At 46.2% G+C, this 17,389-nt stretch overlaps 1 protein-coding gene across 1 annotated transcript; it reads right to left on the bottom strand.

The window, feature by feature from the left end:
* Positions 1 to 6,020: 6,020 nt before the first annotated feature.
* Positions 6,021 to 10,123, bottom strand: TMEM207 (transmembrane protein 207). Its single transcript, XM_050902835.1, has 5 exons — positions 10,046 to 10,123; positions 8,195 to 8,232; positions 7,736 to 7,780; positions 7,147 to 7,289; positions 6,021 to 6,177 (listed from the first exon to the last, which is right to left on the bottom strand). Exons 1-5 carry the CDS (start codon positions 10,118 to 10,120, stop codon positions 6,029 to 6,031), a joined length of 450 nt encoding a protein of 149 aa, XP_050758792.1. The 5' UTR covers positions 10,121 to 10,123; the 3' UTR covers positions 6,021 to 6,028.
* Positions 10,124 to 17,389: the final 7,266 nt, after the last annotated feature.

The following is a 17,389-nucleotide window of genomic DNA, read 5'->3' as shown; positions in this document are numbered from 1 at the left end:
CTGCAGAGGCAGAGCTGTGCTCTGCCACTGCTCCGATGCCTGCGTCCCTGCTCCTCCCCAGGGAGGCCAATGCTGCCTCAGCCTCCCCGAGGGAGGAGAGATGCCCCGACTCCGAGGGCTGCCCCAGCCTGACTCACCCAGCGCGGAGACACTCCTAGGAGGAGGTACTGAGCAAAGACATCATCACTTGGACCAAAATCCTGAATCCAATCCTTCCCAGACTATGCAGCCAGCATGTTAGCCCTCACCACTTACTTACACTCAGGGACACCTGCCAGCCTCTTGTTGCCATTTTCTATAGCTCTTCCTGAGGCATGAAGATTCTCTCTTGCTGGGAAGATTTATTTCTTGTTTAGCAGAGGAGAAATAGTCTGGGATTGCCTGCTAACGCGGGTGTAATTGCAGATCTCAGACCATTGATTTCTCCTGTTCTTTTTCTCCTGTTCTTTTTCTCCTATAAGCTGTAGTTGAGGAGACTTCTGGGCCTTTATCCTAATGGTCTTCAGCTTGTTTTAAGGTGGTGGGAGGTGTGACTTGCAATGCATGGGTCACACCAGCAGCGGCTCAGTGAACACTTGGGGATTAAACATGTATGCCCTGGTCAGGGGTGAATATAGAGGACTGGTCTCATTAGTTCCTCCAGCCCTGTGCTCCTCCTGGGAGTACACAAATAAGGCACACGCATACCCCAAATACCACCTTAACTCAGGGTGCATCATCCTTAAATATACATGGATACAAAGAATGTTGCATAAACATTTGTGAGCCTTTCTCTTCTTCAGTATCTATGTAGAATAAGGGTTAATTCTTTAACCATGCTCCTGTTCTAGCCACACTTTGATAGCTTTTGAGGATCTATCTCCTGCACAAGAGGACTAGGAAAAGGTCACAGCAACCCTTAGGTTTGCCGGGTTAATGTTTTGTAACAGCCAGTCCAATGCTGCATTGCTTCATTATTCAAATCCTGCTGACAGTCTATCTGATGTTTTGATCAGTTGTTAATATTTAATTGTTAATTCACTGTTTGATTTAATTCTGACTCTGATTTCATGACTGCAGTATTCACTCCTCATTAGCTCATTACCATGCCACAATGCAGATCTATTTTAGTTTGGTTGTTTATTCATTAGCAAGAAACCTCCCAGAAAGTACACAGGACTTATTTTTTCTTTCAAAATCACAACCAGTCCCTAAGGCTAAAGACAGTGCAGGTGAGCTCAGATATTAAGGTATTTCCTTAATACCTACCTACATCCCATTCAGCAGCAGCTGGCTAGGAATGACAATAGACTGACTTTGCCTTCCTGATGGCCACTGATGGCTTACCAAGGCTCTTTGCTCACTTGCAATTTCCAGCTGAGGCCCAACATTTAATCCTTCAGTGCCAACAGCCTTTTAGGCTTCTCCAGATTTTCACTAACTTCCAAGGAATATTTTTGTATGTTTGGGCATCTCACTCTCGTTGCTTCGTTTCCCAGGGTATAGGCAGAGCCAGGGACATAGCTGAGAGCTGGGACTCCCACGTTTCCTCCCTGCTGTACCCACCCCATGGTGTCTCCTTGAACCTGGGGCTCCCCATTGCCCTCTCCACTGGCAGCATACAGCTCGGTGTAGTCTGCCAGGGATCCGGCTGTTTGCAAGTTATGGAAAATAGCAAAGTCTTGTAGGTAAGCTCTTTGCTGAGTTGATTTCATGCCTTACAGATAGGTATTGATTTCCCATTTTGATATATGCAAGTGGGAGAGATAATAAAACAATGACATCTGCAATTGCTGTCCTTTTCTGCATGCAATATTTCGTCCTCTCACTACCTCGATCAGCCTGTTCATAAGGACTTAATAACTCCAGCTGTAATTAGGACTCACTCTTACTGTGACCTTGTGAACTAGACTATCTCCTACTGCAGCTGCATGAATATTTCCCAAAATATGGGTTTCCCGCCTTTTCACACACATTGTAATGTGATTTTGGTGTGAATTCAGTAGATCTGAACAATTATTTTCAGTAGATAAGAATGTTACTTCAGAATTCTATTTTCCTTACATATTGTAACATTAGTGAGATATAATAAATGCAGTTGCCTTTGAGTGTCATGTTTCTCTAACCCCATGTCCAAGTTTTGCCCAGAAAGGTGCTTTGTCAGGTGACCTGCCCTGACCCCTGTGAGGGGAATCACTGCTCTCCTGGAAGGACACACAAAAGGCAGCAGCACAAACAGGACCAGCCTTGGGAAAGTGGGGTGTGATTTCGGAGGCTGCCCAGACCTTTGCTGGTAGCTGCAGACCCCTGACCCCAGCGCACGCCTGCAGCAGGGGCTCTTCGACAGCTGGCAGACTTTATCCCCAGCTTCAGCACATCTACTTATAGTCATTTTACAAACTTTCAGAGAGAGAAAAATGAAATTCCATCAAGAAAGCGAGGGTTTCTCTCTCAGCTGGGGCTGGACCCTCACAGTTTGCTGTTCTGCATCTGTTAAATATTGTGGGCAAGCGATTAATGACCGAAATATTCTGTCCAAGCACTCTTACAGGGAGCAGAGGACAATTTTCTCCCGGTAGCTATTGGGTCCCTGCTGTAAGATGCCTTTGAGCGAGAAAGAAAAGAGCCAGACTTGTGCCATCTAGTGACCCGAAGAGAGCGAGCATCTGTCCCTGGCCCCATCCTCTTCCTCTCTACACAAAAGCCTTTAGCCCATAATCCAGAGTCTTCAGATGACAATAAAAAACAGATTAATGAGCATTTCTATTATTTTCACGTCTTTCGTGTGCAACCCTCCTGGCAGCCCTGACCAACTCCCTGTTATGAGTCAGTTGCCTTTGGTTTTGCTCTATTTTGCCTGAGAGCCAGTTTATGACTTCATTATTCAGCTCTTGACGTGCGGAGGGGAAAGTCCAGCCATGTGCCTCTTCACGTTCCCTTTGTCTTTCGCTTGCAGGTGGTCATCAAGCAATTAGCTCCTCTGCACTGCTCCCATTTCCCCCTCCCAAGGCTTACTGACAACAAGTTCTCCCACAAATACATCTGCCTTCTAGTGTTTTCTGGGTTTGTCTAGAGCAGTTTGCCATTTCTTCTCAAAGTCGGCAGGTAGTATAAGTCAGAGGATGACTGGCAGCCAGAGGGTCACAGCAGAATAAGTGCTTTTCCAAACTAGACCCAATTCCTAAGGTGACGAATTATAAAGAAATGGCTCATCTTTCCTTATAATTCTGGAAATGTCAGCCAAACTGCATTAACTGCCCTCATTAAGGGCTGAGTGCTTACAAAAGCATAAGATACCAGGCAAAATCTCTGCTTTTGTAAGAATGGGAACACAGGTCTGGAGAAACCTTGCCCATTCTGCTGGAGCACCTGGGAGTAAGGGGGCAAGCTGGGAGAAGCAGCTTTCATAGGCAACGGTAGGTCAATGGGGCCATCCCAAATACATTTGCAGAAGGAAGGAACCCATCCCTTTCTCCATTTTAATGATCAGGAAGCCAAGGACCAGGGCAGTGCCCCCTGAGCCCCCTCTCAGGGTACTCTCCTTCCCCAGCCCAAGCCAGCAGCAAGGTCAGTTTATGCCTCCCCCTAAGCAACCCTACACGAACTCTTTTTTTGCAGATGGCTCCTGGTCTTCAGCAGTTTTTGGAAGCGCCCATGGGTCCTGTCATGTTGCACAAGTACCACAGCACACAGGTTCTCCCACGCTAGTGACTCCAGCTGGAGCCTAATTTTGTGACAGCCAGTAGCTTGCTTTACTGTAAGCCACTTGATGTAATTTTGGTGGAATAATTTTATTCCTTTTGTGAATAATTAAAGCAGCCCAAACATGAGCTGAATGCACTTGTATGCACACTAGTAGCACGGAAACAGAAACCTGTTCCCACGAATGTTTCTGCAAGAGCAGCAGCCTCCTGGGTGCGTTGCTGAAAGCCTCGCTTGCCCTCTGTTGGGTGGCTGGGGAAGGATTTACCGCCTCGGTAATGAGTGTCGCTTACTGGACCTTATGAAAGCGGGATGCAGAGTGATGGAGGCATTGAAACCAGAGCAGTCCTTGCTTGAATAAGCCTCTCCAGCCATCTGATTAGAAGGTGACATTCAATGAAATTAAAGGCAGCAATTTATTTAGAGCCAAGCAATTAAAAAGCGGGAGACGGTAATGTTTTATGCAGCATATAATGCAGGCAACCTGTGGAGTTCACTTCCACGAAGGGGTCACTGAAGCAAACGCAGTGTGTAGGTGGGAAGGAAGTGATGGCTGATTTAATGCCCACTAGCAGGCCACTCAAGCTGAAGTGACAAACATAATCAAATCTCATGCTTCAGGGCATAAATTGAAGGGGTTGAGTAGTGGAAGCAGTTATGTATATAAAAGGTCTGATCCTGAGAGGTGCTGATTACCTGCAATTCTTACTAAGTTCAGCCAGTGAAAGGACACTCAGGAATTGCTCGACTTCTCCGCTGGCTTAGTCTGTACTTGCTAATTTTCCTTATTAATAAACCCTGTAATATTTTAGCCTGCTGGCACAAACATTCATTTTGCTACAGTAACATTTATTTCCTTTCACACCAGAGTCAAACATTAAAGCTGCTTCTAAAATAAGATTTTATGGAGATAATTTGTGGTCGTGCTGGCAGAGAATTTGTCTCTTGAAATATGCTATAATTCTTTATCTAGCGAAGGTGCTTATATAGCCTCATTATGAGAATATGTGAGCACTTCATAACATTTAGTGGATTTATCTTCCCAGTTTCCTTCCTGGACAGAGGAACTGGTACTAACCCCACTCTACAGGTGGGGAGGTGCTCCACGAGGCAGGCTGTGGGCTTCCATTAATCTTTTGGGGTACCTAGGATGGACCCAGCTGCCCACTTTGACTGTGAGCTTGTGGCTCCTCAGGCACGTGATGCACGGTATTAGGTGTGACATTTGCCTTCTGCACCAAGGGGGACTGATTGCAGCCCCCAGCCCTCGCCATTGAGAGAGCAGAGGTAGAGAGGTCAGGAAGGCTGAATCCAGCCTTCAGTGACCCGCCCATGACAAACAAAGGAAATCTTTGCTTTCATCTGGAATCCAGCTAAGGGGGAAATTCGGCATCTTTCCTCTGTAATTTGAGAACTAGGCAGGCTAATACATCCTAGGAATGGCTGAGGTAGAGCTGATCCTGCTTGGGTATAAGGCAGTCTTCTTGAAGTCTCTCTCCATCCTGTCTGCAGTGGTCACCTCAAAGAAAATGGCATTCTTTATCCTAATAAATTTCTGTAGCTAAGCACCAAATACCTAACCCCATAATTCATGTCTGTGGGCAACTGCCATGTGGGTCCTGGGCCATTCAAAGCCCGTAGGTCTGCAATGCTAGGGCAAGAGTAGCTGAGGACAGTCAGCATGAAATTAAGAACAGCTCAAATAAGCAACTCCCTTTTTTTGTGCTCTGTAACCAGCTCCTGCCACTGCTACTCCCCGGCTAATCCCCATCTCTTACTTTCCCTCCCCTGGCCATAAATTTGCTGCCTTTTGCACTAGACAAATCTGATATGCTGTGCTAAATATTTTAAATGTGGCAAACGATCCTTCATCGCAGAGTGGCATGATTGCATTACAATGTATTAGAACAACATGACTTTGCCAGAGGGTGTTTGTTGGCACCGTGACGTGTGAAGGAGACAGCCCAAGTTTGAGAAGTAACTACCAAGTCGTTTATCAACATTCGGTCCTAAAACACATGGGGTTGCACCAGCTCGAGCAGCCTTAGAGAGATAAATCTGGAGGCTGAGCCAGAAACCCCTAACACAGACAGACCTTTGAGGGAGCTTCTCGAAATCCAGAGCCCTATCAAAATGTCAAGCTGAGCTCCTGTGACAGATTCAACACATGCTTTTGGCATTTATTCTGTTGCATTTTGTCTTCCCTTTTAGGTTCAGATGAAATATGTGCTGCTTTTCAGTCTCTCAGCCAACCTGTGGAAAGGGCTGATTTGATCTCACACCACTGTAGCATAATGGAAGATCTCTGATGAACCAAGTGGAATCGCAGAGAGCCAACACATGGCATCTAGAGCTTGTTTTCTTTCATAATATCCTCATAGGATGGAGGCAACTCAGTTCCCCCAAGGCTGAACTGTGGGGCAGGAGAAGAGGACATCTCCGCAGTCATGCAAGGGCTCGGAGATCCAGAGAATGGGCACTGAGGCACTTCACTTGCTGCAAAAAAGCAAAGCCGTAACTGTACAGCAGACAGGCGTGGAGACTGAGTGTGGGGGTGAGGAGGGTGAGCCTGGGAGGAGCTGCCAAACCGCTTGGGAAACAAGAAAGGCATGGATGTAATTTTTGAAGCATGGCATCACAAAGCTTCTCACCACAAACTCCAGATACAAGAAGTGAGAACAGAGGAATTTGGGTGGGTTTGGGGTGGGTCCTCCCCGTGGAGAAGGATGACCCAGAAAGCAGGCAATACCTTGTCTGGGAAGGGCTTAGTCTAATGGCAGAATTAGCTTTATTCTTCTTGGAGGAACTCTTGCCTGGCCCAGCCTGCTGATGCTGCTGGCAATACTCCAGGTCAGTTCTGGGTGCTACGCATAGTCATTATAGCCCAGTCCTCAAAAGTCTGGGTGCTCCTGGGGAAATGCTGAGGGTGGCTACTGCGATGAACAGCACCCACCAAGACAACTTTTTGACAGACCCCAGGGTGTATCAGCCCGTCGAGCTGCCTGCTGGGGTGGCTCAGGTAGACTGGTGTGGTCTTGCCTGAGTGAGAAATGCAGGTCACATGTTGGAAAGGGCTGCCTGACCCCAGGCAGTGCCTGTGGCTGTGTACGTCAGGCTGCTGAGTGCCCCAGCACCGAGGAGAATGTCCCACACACCTCCAGTGTTAGCATGGCCAAGCCCTGACTAGGCACCTTTGGGACACATGGACACACAGGGACAGCACTGGGTTCAGCTGAAGGTACAGCTGGGCAAAAGTGGATGTGGCTTGCTTAAGCCCTCCAGTCCATGGTCCGAACATCCCCTCAAGATGCCTGAGCTGGGCACCCCACTGTTCCCCAGAAACACAGCGCCCAGCTGCAGCCTGGCTCCCACTCAAGCCTGGCCGCCTCTTACTGGGCTACAGATGGGCCACGGGAAGCCCCCCGGGGCCAGCGGAACCTTGCAGCAGGTAGGGAGAGGACTAACCACAAAAGGCATCCGAGCTGCTGAGTGCGAAGACAGCCAGGGTGCGTCGGTGGGGGAGGCAGCTCCGCCGTCTCAGCCAGCACTGCAGGCAGCAGCAGATCCCGCAGGACAGGAGCAAGGCCAGGAAAAACAACATCAGGAACCTGAGGCAGAGGCAGCAGGGGAGGAACAGTACCATCACCATCTGCAGGCAGCACCGACAGATGGCTGCATGTCTTCAAATTAACATATTCATTAACATCTTTTGCAAATAGCTGTTAAATGTTGCAGTTTCCCCATTAGCATACTGGACATGATCAAAGTCCCTGGAAACCAATGTCTCAGTGCTGAGTGCTCAGCGCCGAATGCTGGCTGGAAATTCAAACGTTTCTCCCTGAAATCATTCATCGGTTTTGCCCAGCTCAGTTGTCAGCGTACAGTGAGGAGGATGTGGATAAATGATTTCCATTAGTCACTAAAGACAGAACACAGGGACAGCCCAGGAGCAATGCTCTCTAGCTATCAGTCTTTCTTAATGCCTTTCTCTCTCTATATCCATCAAAGAATATTATTTGCCCGTTTTTCCCTCTAAAACAGATCTGAAACTTACCACACATACCAGCTGCTAAAGTTTTCATCGCTCTGCCTGATGCACCTAACAAGGGAAAAATAAAAGGAACTTTCAGTCCAGCATGAGGGGACCGTACCAGCTCCAATGCATGTCTATCAACACAAAGAAAAGCACATCGGTAAGCAAAGGATTGAGAAGTTTTCCTCCATCAAGGGAACCCTATTAAAAGTTTCTCTATGTAGGTGGGAGCAGATGCAGATGTACGAAGCAGCGTGCACCTGGTTTGCCTTTCAACACTGGCACCTGCCACCAGCGTTTTTGCTGAAAACCCAAAGGGTTGTCAGCCTCCCTTTCCTCTTTTGGAAGTAAAACTGAACAGCCCTTTCCTGGAATCCCTTGTTCCTCTGCTGTGCCAGTGTGCCGGGCAGGAGCACAGCATCCCTGAAAGAGCCCGGGGTGGGAGCAGCCGCGGGTGAGAAAACAGAGAGCCACACTCACCTCTCACCAAGCTCACAGTCCGACTCAGAGTCTGCTAACTGAAAACACACATGTAAATCAGAGAGGGCAGATATGTGTTGGGTTTTTTATAATTTACCAGTATAATTACTGATCTTAGAGCGGGAAGTCAGAGAGGAAGAGCCATACAGGTGCTGTCTCCTGCAGGGATGAAAACCAGACCTCTCCCTAGAGACCACAGGGCTGAGCTCTTGCCTCTGCGCGTCTCTGGTCTGAGCTAGCCCGTATCGAAACCAGTAGATAATCTCACAGAGAGCTCGATAAATTCAATAGTTTGCAGATGAAAGCTAGGTCAAGGGGAAAGCATTTCTTTTGATGTGAAAGAGGGAAGGACAAGAGCAGGGAGACACAAGCAGGTGTCAGAGACCTGTTTACAGAACTGGACTTTGCTATTCAGAAATCTCTGCTGAAAATGTCCCATGACCAAATTCTTGGTCTGTAGCTCATTTTCCAGTAGCTAATTGTGTAAATGTAGCTGTAAATTGGAGCTGTTTTGACCAGACGTATGCTCTACCCAGCATTTTCCTGTTTTCAGATAGTAGTGGTGCATCATTCCCAGAGTCAGGTTTCAGGTATTGCAAGTATGTGAACCTGAAACTTGTTTTTCAGGTATATTTTCTACTCTCCGCTCAAGCAAGTTTATTTTTGCAAGCCTTGTTGATCTTAGCCTCAGTTTCAGATTATCTGGGCAAAAAGTAACCAGAGTGGTTCATCAGTATGACTGAATCAAATTCAATACAATTTTTGGCTGACTCATGTTAGGTGCGTTATAACACCTGCCCAACTTTGCTACAAAGAACTTCAGATCAGGTATAGAATTGCAATAACACTGGGAAGCAGAATGAGCAAGCTGGAAGAATTTAGATTTATTTCTTGGAGAAAATGATTAGAATGTAATTTGTAATCATTACTTTACTTTGGATTTCCTTCTGCGTATATCCAAAACACATAGAGATTTCTGTCTGTCTTTGAGCCAAACTGGAAAGCTCTGTTCTGTACTAGAAATTTGTATCAAATATGTACAATTGAGATATCTCATATTACAATTAACAGGAATTCTTTGTAAGGATTTTGTTGTGCAAAGCTTGTGTCACTGTAAACAGCAAGAAATCACCCCACAAATCTCTATAATGTGTCTGATCCTGTACACACACTGCCTTTTGGTCCCTAGTTTCACCAGAGGTCTTTAGGTGTAGTAAGTCTTTCATATAAAACGTTATCTATGAAATTTCATGAGCAGTTGAAACCCAAATGAGGAACAGAGAAAAAGACAGAAGCTTCAACTGTTCCAGATGTGTCCTTTTAAAACTGAACTAATTTGCCATGTCACACATGCACCCTGGTGCAGAATATTTTAATTTTTTTTTTGCACTTCAACTGATTATTAGAATAACAGGTCAAAACCAGACAGCTGATTGCTGTGATTACGTGTACCCTGAGTATTCTTCATGGCTGAATGACAACCTCTGGACTCTCTTTTGTCATCCTTCAAACTACCTCAGCAGAGCTACCTTAGCATAGTTAAACTGCAGCAAAGTACATCTGCTCTGAGGCAGTAATCTATCAATGCAGCCAAACACCCACCTGTGCTGCTGAAGACCCATGCTCTTCCATTTCAATAGCCATAGACAGAATAAAGGACTAAGGCAGTCGTGTTTTCTCTGCATTAATTGGAATTGTTGTGAACATTAAATCCTCTCCAAATTCATCAGGTCCTCAAAAAATTCTCGCCCCCAAAATAAAAAGGGCTGATGACTAAATTTTATAGAAGTTGAAATCTTCCCCCTACAAAATCCCTAAAATCAGCCTGGTCCCAGTGAATGGTTTGGTTACCTGGAAGAAGGTTAAACACAGAACTCCAGTTCCTGTGATCCATGAAGTGAAACACAAAGCTCCAGGTCTCCACATCGCTAGCAGGAGAAACGTGGGAAGAGCTTTGTTTGCAGCAGTGTTTTACCCTCCGTAATTTGGAGCTTTTAAAACTTCTCTGCACATTGTGCCTTCAGCCAGAGAACATGTTACCCAATGGCTTCCCGTGCTTCAGAAATTACCGCTAGCTGGGGAACGAATTTGAGTTTGCATGGACACACTCAAACAGCTGCTAGAAGTTAAAGGAACACTAGTTTAAGGTCAGCACCTTGCAGTTGTTTCGGCATTTTCATAGCTGTTCACAAATTCCTGTTGCTGAAGCTTAGTTCCATATTAACCCACGGCTGTATTTAACAGGACCTGCTGCAATAAAGAATCACTGGAGACCGTATTGTGAGGCCATGCTTTCATTACATGTTGCCTTCAGCTGCAATTCTGGCACTACAGAAAAAGCAGAGCTACTTCCAACCATCTCCTATGCACTGTGCCTACCACCTCAAACGTGCACCAAGGATGAAGGAAACCTTTCCCAGCCTGAGACAACCACCACCGGCACCTCTGCTGCTGTTACGCAGCTGCCAGGGGTTGATTTGCTAGGAAAATGCATCTGAAAAAACACACATCCCCAATGGTTCTCGTAAGGGATACAAAATTTCATTGCACAATATAAGTACCAATTTGATCTTAATGGCTACATCCAGATGACGTAGTTAAACAGGAGTGGAAAATGGTTTGCACCGTAGCTCTGATCACCACAGAACGGACGATCCCAGTTTGTTCGGCAGTCAGTAATAGATTGTCACTGAAGTTTACAGCCTGTGGCTGAAATGCACCATTGACTACAGTTCTTCCAGATTTAACACAAAGGGTGTTGCCATGAATATGTTTAGCCATCACTCCAGAAGTTAAGCATTATGTTGTGATGCCATTACTTCAGTAATGATTGACAAAGCTAAGCTGCTCTTGAGATATACCTCTGTGGCTTTGCTTCAACTAAAAGGTCAAGAAGTCTAACCAACTCTGATACACATACTCAACCCAGATTTGTTATTTATTGTTAAAGTTTTGCATAAACCCAGGACAAACCCTGGTGTTCTCAAATGTTTACTTTCAGCTCACTACTGATTAAAGGCAAGCCTCTGAAACAATGCCCTCTGAGAAAGCATCTCTCATAATGGTGCTAAGTGCATGTGCTACACAATATAAATGGTCTGAACATGTTGGTGTCCTGGTTCAGATCAATCCTTTTCGATTTTGTTCAACAGTAAATTGCCAAACCAATTTCTTAGCTGTTTTCTTAAAAGAAAAAGCTCCTGCAGTATAAAAATGTGCACAGCCTTGCTGGGAACCTTGTGACTCTCACAATTTCAGGCTTCAAAGAGATCATCCATCAGTGAACTAATTTCAGATTTCTTCCTCTCACAATTATTTCCCTCACGCCAGCATCCAGGGTACTTCCAATTTAGACCTACCGAATGGATCATCCCCAGTATTTTGGGGGGCAGGTACCACAATGAGTTCCTGGTACTGAAAAATAACACATAGCGTCTGTTCTGGGTCTATTTCTAGAAGAAAAGGGGAAGAATTGAATTCTGCCACTGCTCAGCTTCCTGGCCTCGAGGCAAACTTTGAAGTTTTCTGCTAGTTGGTCCCGTACAGAGGTTTCAAGTGGTGGTGGCAATTTGTGGAGTCTGTCCCTGTATTCTCTGTAACGATGTCAAGAGGAGAGAGAGTTGCCTAAGAGGGGGTCCACGAACAGCCCTGTCTTTTGCTTCAGGCATGATCCCAATATTGAAAAGAGCTGCTGCTTCAGCAGGAAAACTCTCCCTGTTCGTGATCTGCTGAGCAGCTTGAATACATGAATGTCATAAAGAGCCCCAGCACTTGCTCTAAGGCAGCCAGGACCTGACACTGAAAGCCCAGAGGAGCTCTGCACCAAAACCCACAGCAGGCTGCGACCCCTCCTGCCCACTCCCTGCCTACTGCGACACTGCTGCCTTCGGGGTTTTGCAATACCAAGGGACTCATCTTCTGGGTAGCTCTGTGTCCAAGGGTTATCTCCAGTCTGAGGGATTCTTCTAGGCTTTTTGTCATTGCCCCCACAAGGAGATATATGCACGCATATGTATATACATACATGAAAGGTAACCCCTGTTCCCTCCTCCTCATCCACTTACTGATGAAAAGTTTGGTGTCTCTTGCCTCCTCAATCAATTATATCCACCTCATCAGTGGACTCGGGAGGCTGCTCTCTGATAGATGTTAACTCATGGCCATTAGATTAAAAATCTTTATTTCCTCGTCACCTTATGTCGTTGCTAGGTGACAAATGCATCTCCCAGGCAGCAACAGGGACTACTGCAACATACAGCAATTTATGATTGTCCATTATCTCTTTGCTTAAAGTGGCTGGTCCTTTCAATGGGAGGAAGATGCGCAGTTTAGGATCATCCAAAGGGTGATTTTTAGAGTTGCCACAGAAACCACCTCTGCTGGGGGGTGGCTTTTGCTGGGCTTTATGAGAGGGAATGGAAGACTGGGAGACAGGAGGAATATGGGAGAAGCTGATTTAACTTGTCAAGTCCGACAGGGCCAAGGTTGGATTAGGGGTCCGAATTTCAGGAACTGAGCTCGTTCTTGTATGTACATGTGCTAGAAGTGATGGCCTTTGCTGGCTTGAGTGTCATACAATAATTTTCAGTCATGCTTTTCATTTGAGCCCAAGTTTCAGGGAACACCCTGGGGACCTCTGGATTCTGGTGAGAGTGGGAGGGAATTTACTGGCAGACATGAGCCCTCACAGAGCCCCTGGCAGCTCATAAGCACAGCTAGCAGTTTAAACCTGTTTAAAGCTCTTCCTTAGCTGTCTTCAGAGCATCTGGTGGCTGCTAGGGATGACTTTTGGGAAAGTAATCACCTTGCTAAGCTCTGACCAGCCTCCCAGTACAGTCCAGAATGGGACTGTGAAAGACTTTTCTAGAAAGAAAGCGAGAAAGGGGAGTGGCAGGAGGAGAGGTGGGACAGACACAGGGAAGGACGTAGGACAGGATGGAGAACACAGAGATGTGATGTGGAAGGGAGACGAGGAAAGGCAGGGCAGCCCTGCTTTCTACATTAAGATCGACTGACAAGAGTTAATTAAGCATGTGTTGGCTTTTTTATGTCGTTATGTTGCAGTGTTTTCACATCACCACCACAATCAATTTTTCCTCCAGCCCAAGTCCACTGAGAGCTCTCCCCTCCCTACTTGACTTCATTGCTGTGGCTGGCTCAGTCTTTGCTTTTGCAGCCGCATCCTCAGCGTCTGGGTTCAGCCAGGCTGCGATCATCCCTCCCAGCCTGTTCTGGGAAGACTCAGGGCAGGTAAATTGAGTTTAGCCGAAGAGAAGGGTAACATGGAGGACTGAGGATCGAACATTGCCTCTCTGCAACAGGAGGACTAAAGCAGCTTCGGTCTCATCCTCGCAAAATGAAAGCTGCAAGGAGCTGCTTGGTCCCTACAAACACACTGAGATGAATAAATCCAGCGCTGGGAAGAGCTATTTAAGCTAATGGCCAGCACTGGCATGGGAACAAACGGGAGCAAACTGGCCATGAATAAATTGAGGCTGGAAATGCAAAGAAGGTTCATCCCCTCCCGGGATGGAAGTCATCAAGCTCCCACAGTGGATGTAACCACTTCAGCAGGACTTGCTGACCCAGGGAGTCCTTTCCCACCCCACCGAAACCTCCCCAGTTGGTCCTTAGACCCTCAAAACCATCTGCACTTACAGGAGTCAGCTGAGACAGCCCCGGGCTTGCATGAGCAAGGAAGGATGAACTCATTAAAACAAGCCTTGGTAGAGCTGGCACAGCCTGTTGTCTTTCAAAAGGATTATAACTAGTTGCTGCTCGCTGATGAATATGGCCCTTTGTGAGCTTGTGCAGGGGACGTGCTGCACAGGGGGAAGGAAAGACTCTGGGCACTGATTTAAATGAGTGCACACAAGGACAACATTGTTCTGCTGTATCCTCCCCAGGAGCAAGGCTTTGCAGGTCACCCTTGGATCCGAGGCAACTGCAGCTACCTCCGCTGCTTCGGATGGTCCATAGAGCCCTTTTGTTTGTCTTGGTGTATCAGTAGGGAAAATCCAGTAGAGAACAGGGTCAGTGAAGCCTTTTGCCTGGCAGAAAGCTAAAGGAAAACGAATCTCCTTTTAGGTTAGTTATTTGTAAGAGAGATTTCTCCTATGTGTGTGTGCGTATCCCAGACTGAGAACAGCAGAAAACTGTCTTCAATACATAGGTGTTCATGGAGTCCTCAAATCCTCAAATCACACATTCATGGGAAGTCAAAACTTTAAAACTATCCAAAGCATAAAGTCCACTGAACTGTTGTAAGAAATTGCCGTGAATTGTCCAAATACCCCTGTTCCAACCCTACAATGAACACCTGAAATAGATACCACAACAACTAAAATGTTGAGCATACATGATAGGGTTTAGGCAGGAGCTTTCTTGCTCTGGAATTCACAGGGGAAGCAACTTTGAGAAGTGCAGCTTTCCAGCAAGCATCTTGTGTATGCCTACAGCTCTGCTACTGACTCTGCTCTCACCATACAATGGGAAGCTGAAAGGATTTAGAGAAGTGGTTTGTTGTTTGTTTTTTTTTTTTTTCCTAAGTTGAGTTTTGCTTTGAAAACTTAAGCTGGATCCTGAAAAAAAAGTGCCAAAATAACAGGATTTGGGCTAAGCCTAGCAGTTGTTTGGTTTTACAGGAGAATTCAATGCTCAGAATTACATTTTAAGATCTACTGTACCTGAGAATAAATGGTAGTTTGGCTTCTCTTATTTCTGACTTGGACATTAGGACTTGAGATAATTCCCAGCTCTGTCACTGAATTCCCACATAGCCACAAACTTCTGTGTATTACAGCCCACCTGGAAAAAAGGGTGTAAGAGACCTTTCATCTCACAAGCAATCCAGACAAGCACTGTACCTCCCATGGAGCATGTCAGAAATCAGTTCAAAGGGCTGGCTAACCCTTGAGACTTGAGTAACAGAAAAGCAGAATTAAGGATAAAGCCGATAAAATTAAAAGCAGCTCGAATAAAGAGAAAGATGAAGTATACCAGAAATACAGTCAAAGTAATCACCAGCAGAAATTTTCCCTTTCATTTTTTAATATGAAATTGAAGCTGATTACAGCTACTTGAATCCTGAAGCCTGCTGCTGTTTCTTTGTGCTCAAACAGGTCCTCTTACTTTTAATCAGTTAAAATTGTATTTGTATTTTAATCATTAGAAATTATATTTGGGTTTTAAGTCTTTTTCTTAATTTCTCTTCTTTTTTCGTTACTCTGTTGCCAGGAGCTAAGAAATTACAGTTAAAAAATTAAATGTCTTTTGTATTTTAATCCCTGTAATTTACTTAGCTGCTGGATGTACAAAGACAAAAGGAGAATAAATTGCTTGAAAGCAGATAGAGGCTTCATTTTCCCTTGCCTTTGAGTTACTGATATCACGTTGGACACCACATGGGAGGTTTTGGCTGAGAAATTAGCATGAGAATATCTGGCACATCCTGAAACACATTTTCAAGTCAATTTTCCAGGCAGAACCACTTAGCGGTGAATGCTGAAATACATCACGCTGCCGGTCATTATCAGCTGGCACATACGCTACTTTGCCAAGAAACCCCATGGTCCGGGCATTAGCTCTGCAAGAGTGGCCACACGGGCACAGGGACACGTACATGTCTCTTGGTGCCTCCCGCAACACCCAGACCCCAGGCACCAAAGGCTCGATGTGCTGTGCTCTTAAGTGAAGACACCTGCTAACATTTCAGCCTAAGGCTTCCTCAGAATTTCCAAATACTTATTGACTGTTGCCACAGTTGATTGCTTATAGCCTTACCTTGCATCTTGAATTCTTGCCTGTTGCCCTTTATGGGCTTATTTTGAATTGTTTGGGGTCTCAGGTGCAGCCTGTCCCCTGCCAAGCACCCCCAGCCCACCCGGGCTCCAGGCAGGGAAAAGCAGTGATTTCAGGCCCTCATTTCTTGCAGGCAGTCAGCTCAGGACAGGCTGCAGCCAAATGCCTGCGCACCCAGAATTAGGGAGGGCTCATATCAGCGCTTATGGATTCAAGAAACACAGCACCAGCGGGCTGCTCTCTAACTTTCCTCTTGTGACAGGTAAAAAGTCAAATTCTCTGCCTGGGAACATGGGGAGTTGATGCTTGGGGTGAGATGCTGTGTACCCACCTGCCTTGTGCTCCCCAAGCATGCTGCAGCAGCGTAGGTGGGATCAGGCTAGGGATGAGACAATGAGGCTCCTCTGGGTTTGCTCCTCCTCCACATCAGCCTCTAGAGCCCTGCAGCACAGCCAGGCTGCCCTCTGGCCACCCAGCTCAGCTCAGCTCACCTCTCCAGGCTGGTACCAGGGTGAGAAACACTGGCTGGAAGACCAGATGGAGAGCTTGCATCTTCCTCCCTGCCCTGCAGGAATTTGCTGCATGTATAAACAGAGAGAGATGGGGGATTCTTCCAGGACAGACAGGGATTGCAAATAAGACCACGCAAGAGGTACACTTAGCATAGCCCTTTCTCCCCCTTGCAAATCCCCCACCAGCTTTACTGTTTCACTTAATCTCCCAGTTGTATATATTCCCCTGGTAATATGTCTGAAGAACACACTCCTGTTTTTAAATTGAACACATTCAAACAGCCAGGCTCTGCACACTTCTTTCTTTTAACCTTAAAACTCACCCTTTGGATTTCCCCACTGACTCCTGCTTCCTCAATTTCCCTCTGGCCAAGCAGCATTGTTCTAGCAATATGAATCTTCCCCATCTCATCTCCCCTCCCTAGAGGCCTGGCTCAAATTCACCAGGAAGCCTTACCTTGCCCTGAAGCAGGTTTTGATAATCCCTCCACCTCCCACAGGTCTTTGCAGCTCTGGAAGCAAAAGGTGCAAACACTCAGAGCTGCCCTCAAAACAGGTGAGGGTGGTTGTGTAGGACCTATTCAACAGGAGGGGAAAATGATCTCTCCCCCCCCCCCCCATTTGCTCTGATGATAATCTCCCTCTTCTAGAGCAAACAAACTCCAACTGGCCGCTCCTGTAAGCTCTTTCCTTGTATTTGCAAGGGGGGGGTTGTGCTGTAATAGCACTTAGATGTGCAGGGTGCTAAGGGCTGTATAAATGTAAGGGTCCTGATACATATGAGAGACTGGATGTCAGAGAAGTGACACTCTTCTCACTTCCACCTGGACGGCAATTAGCATTAGATATGGGTCTATTTTTTAAACCTCCCCATTCTTACAAG

The sequence above is a fragment of the Gymnogyps californianus genome, chromosome 10, assembly GCF_018139145.2.
Source record: "Gymnogyps californianus isolate 813 chromosome 10, ASM1813914v2, whole genome shotgun sequence".
Classification (NCBI taxonomy): domain Eukaryota; kingdom Metazoa; phylum Chordata; class Aves; order Accipitriformes; family Cathartidae; genus Gymnogyps; species Gymnogyps californianus.
This window is presented reverse-complemented; position numbering and strand designations above follow the sequence as displayed.

Bases quoted from the DNA above. Each gene is read 5' to 3' on its own strand.
- TMEM207 (XM_050902835.1), bottom strand. From the start codon at position 10,120: ATGTGGAGACCTGGAGCTTTGTGTTTCACTTCATGGATCACAGGAACT. The intron at 8,233-10,045 runs GTAACCAAACCA...GTGTGTTTTCAG, and splicing joins TGTGTTTAACCTTCTTCCAG to TTAGCAGACTCTGAGTCGGA. The intron at 7,781-8,194 runs GTGAGTGTGGCT...TTCCCTTGTTAG, and splicing joins GACTGTGAGCTTGGTGAGAG to GTGCATCAGGCAGAGCGATG.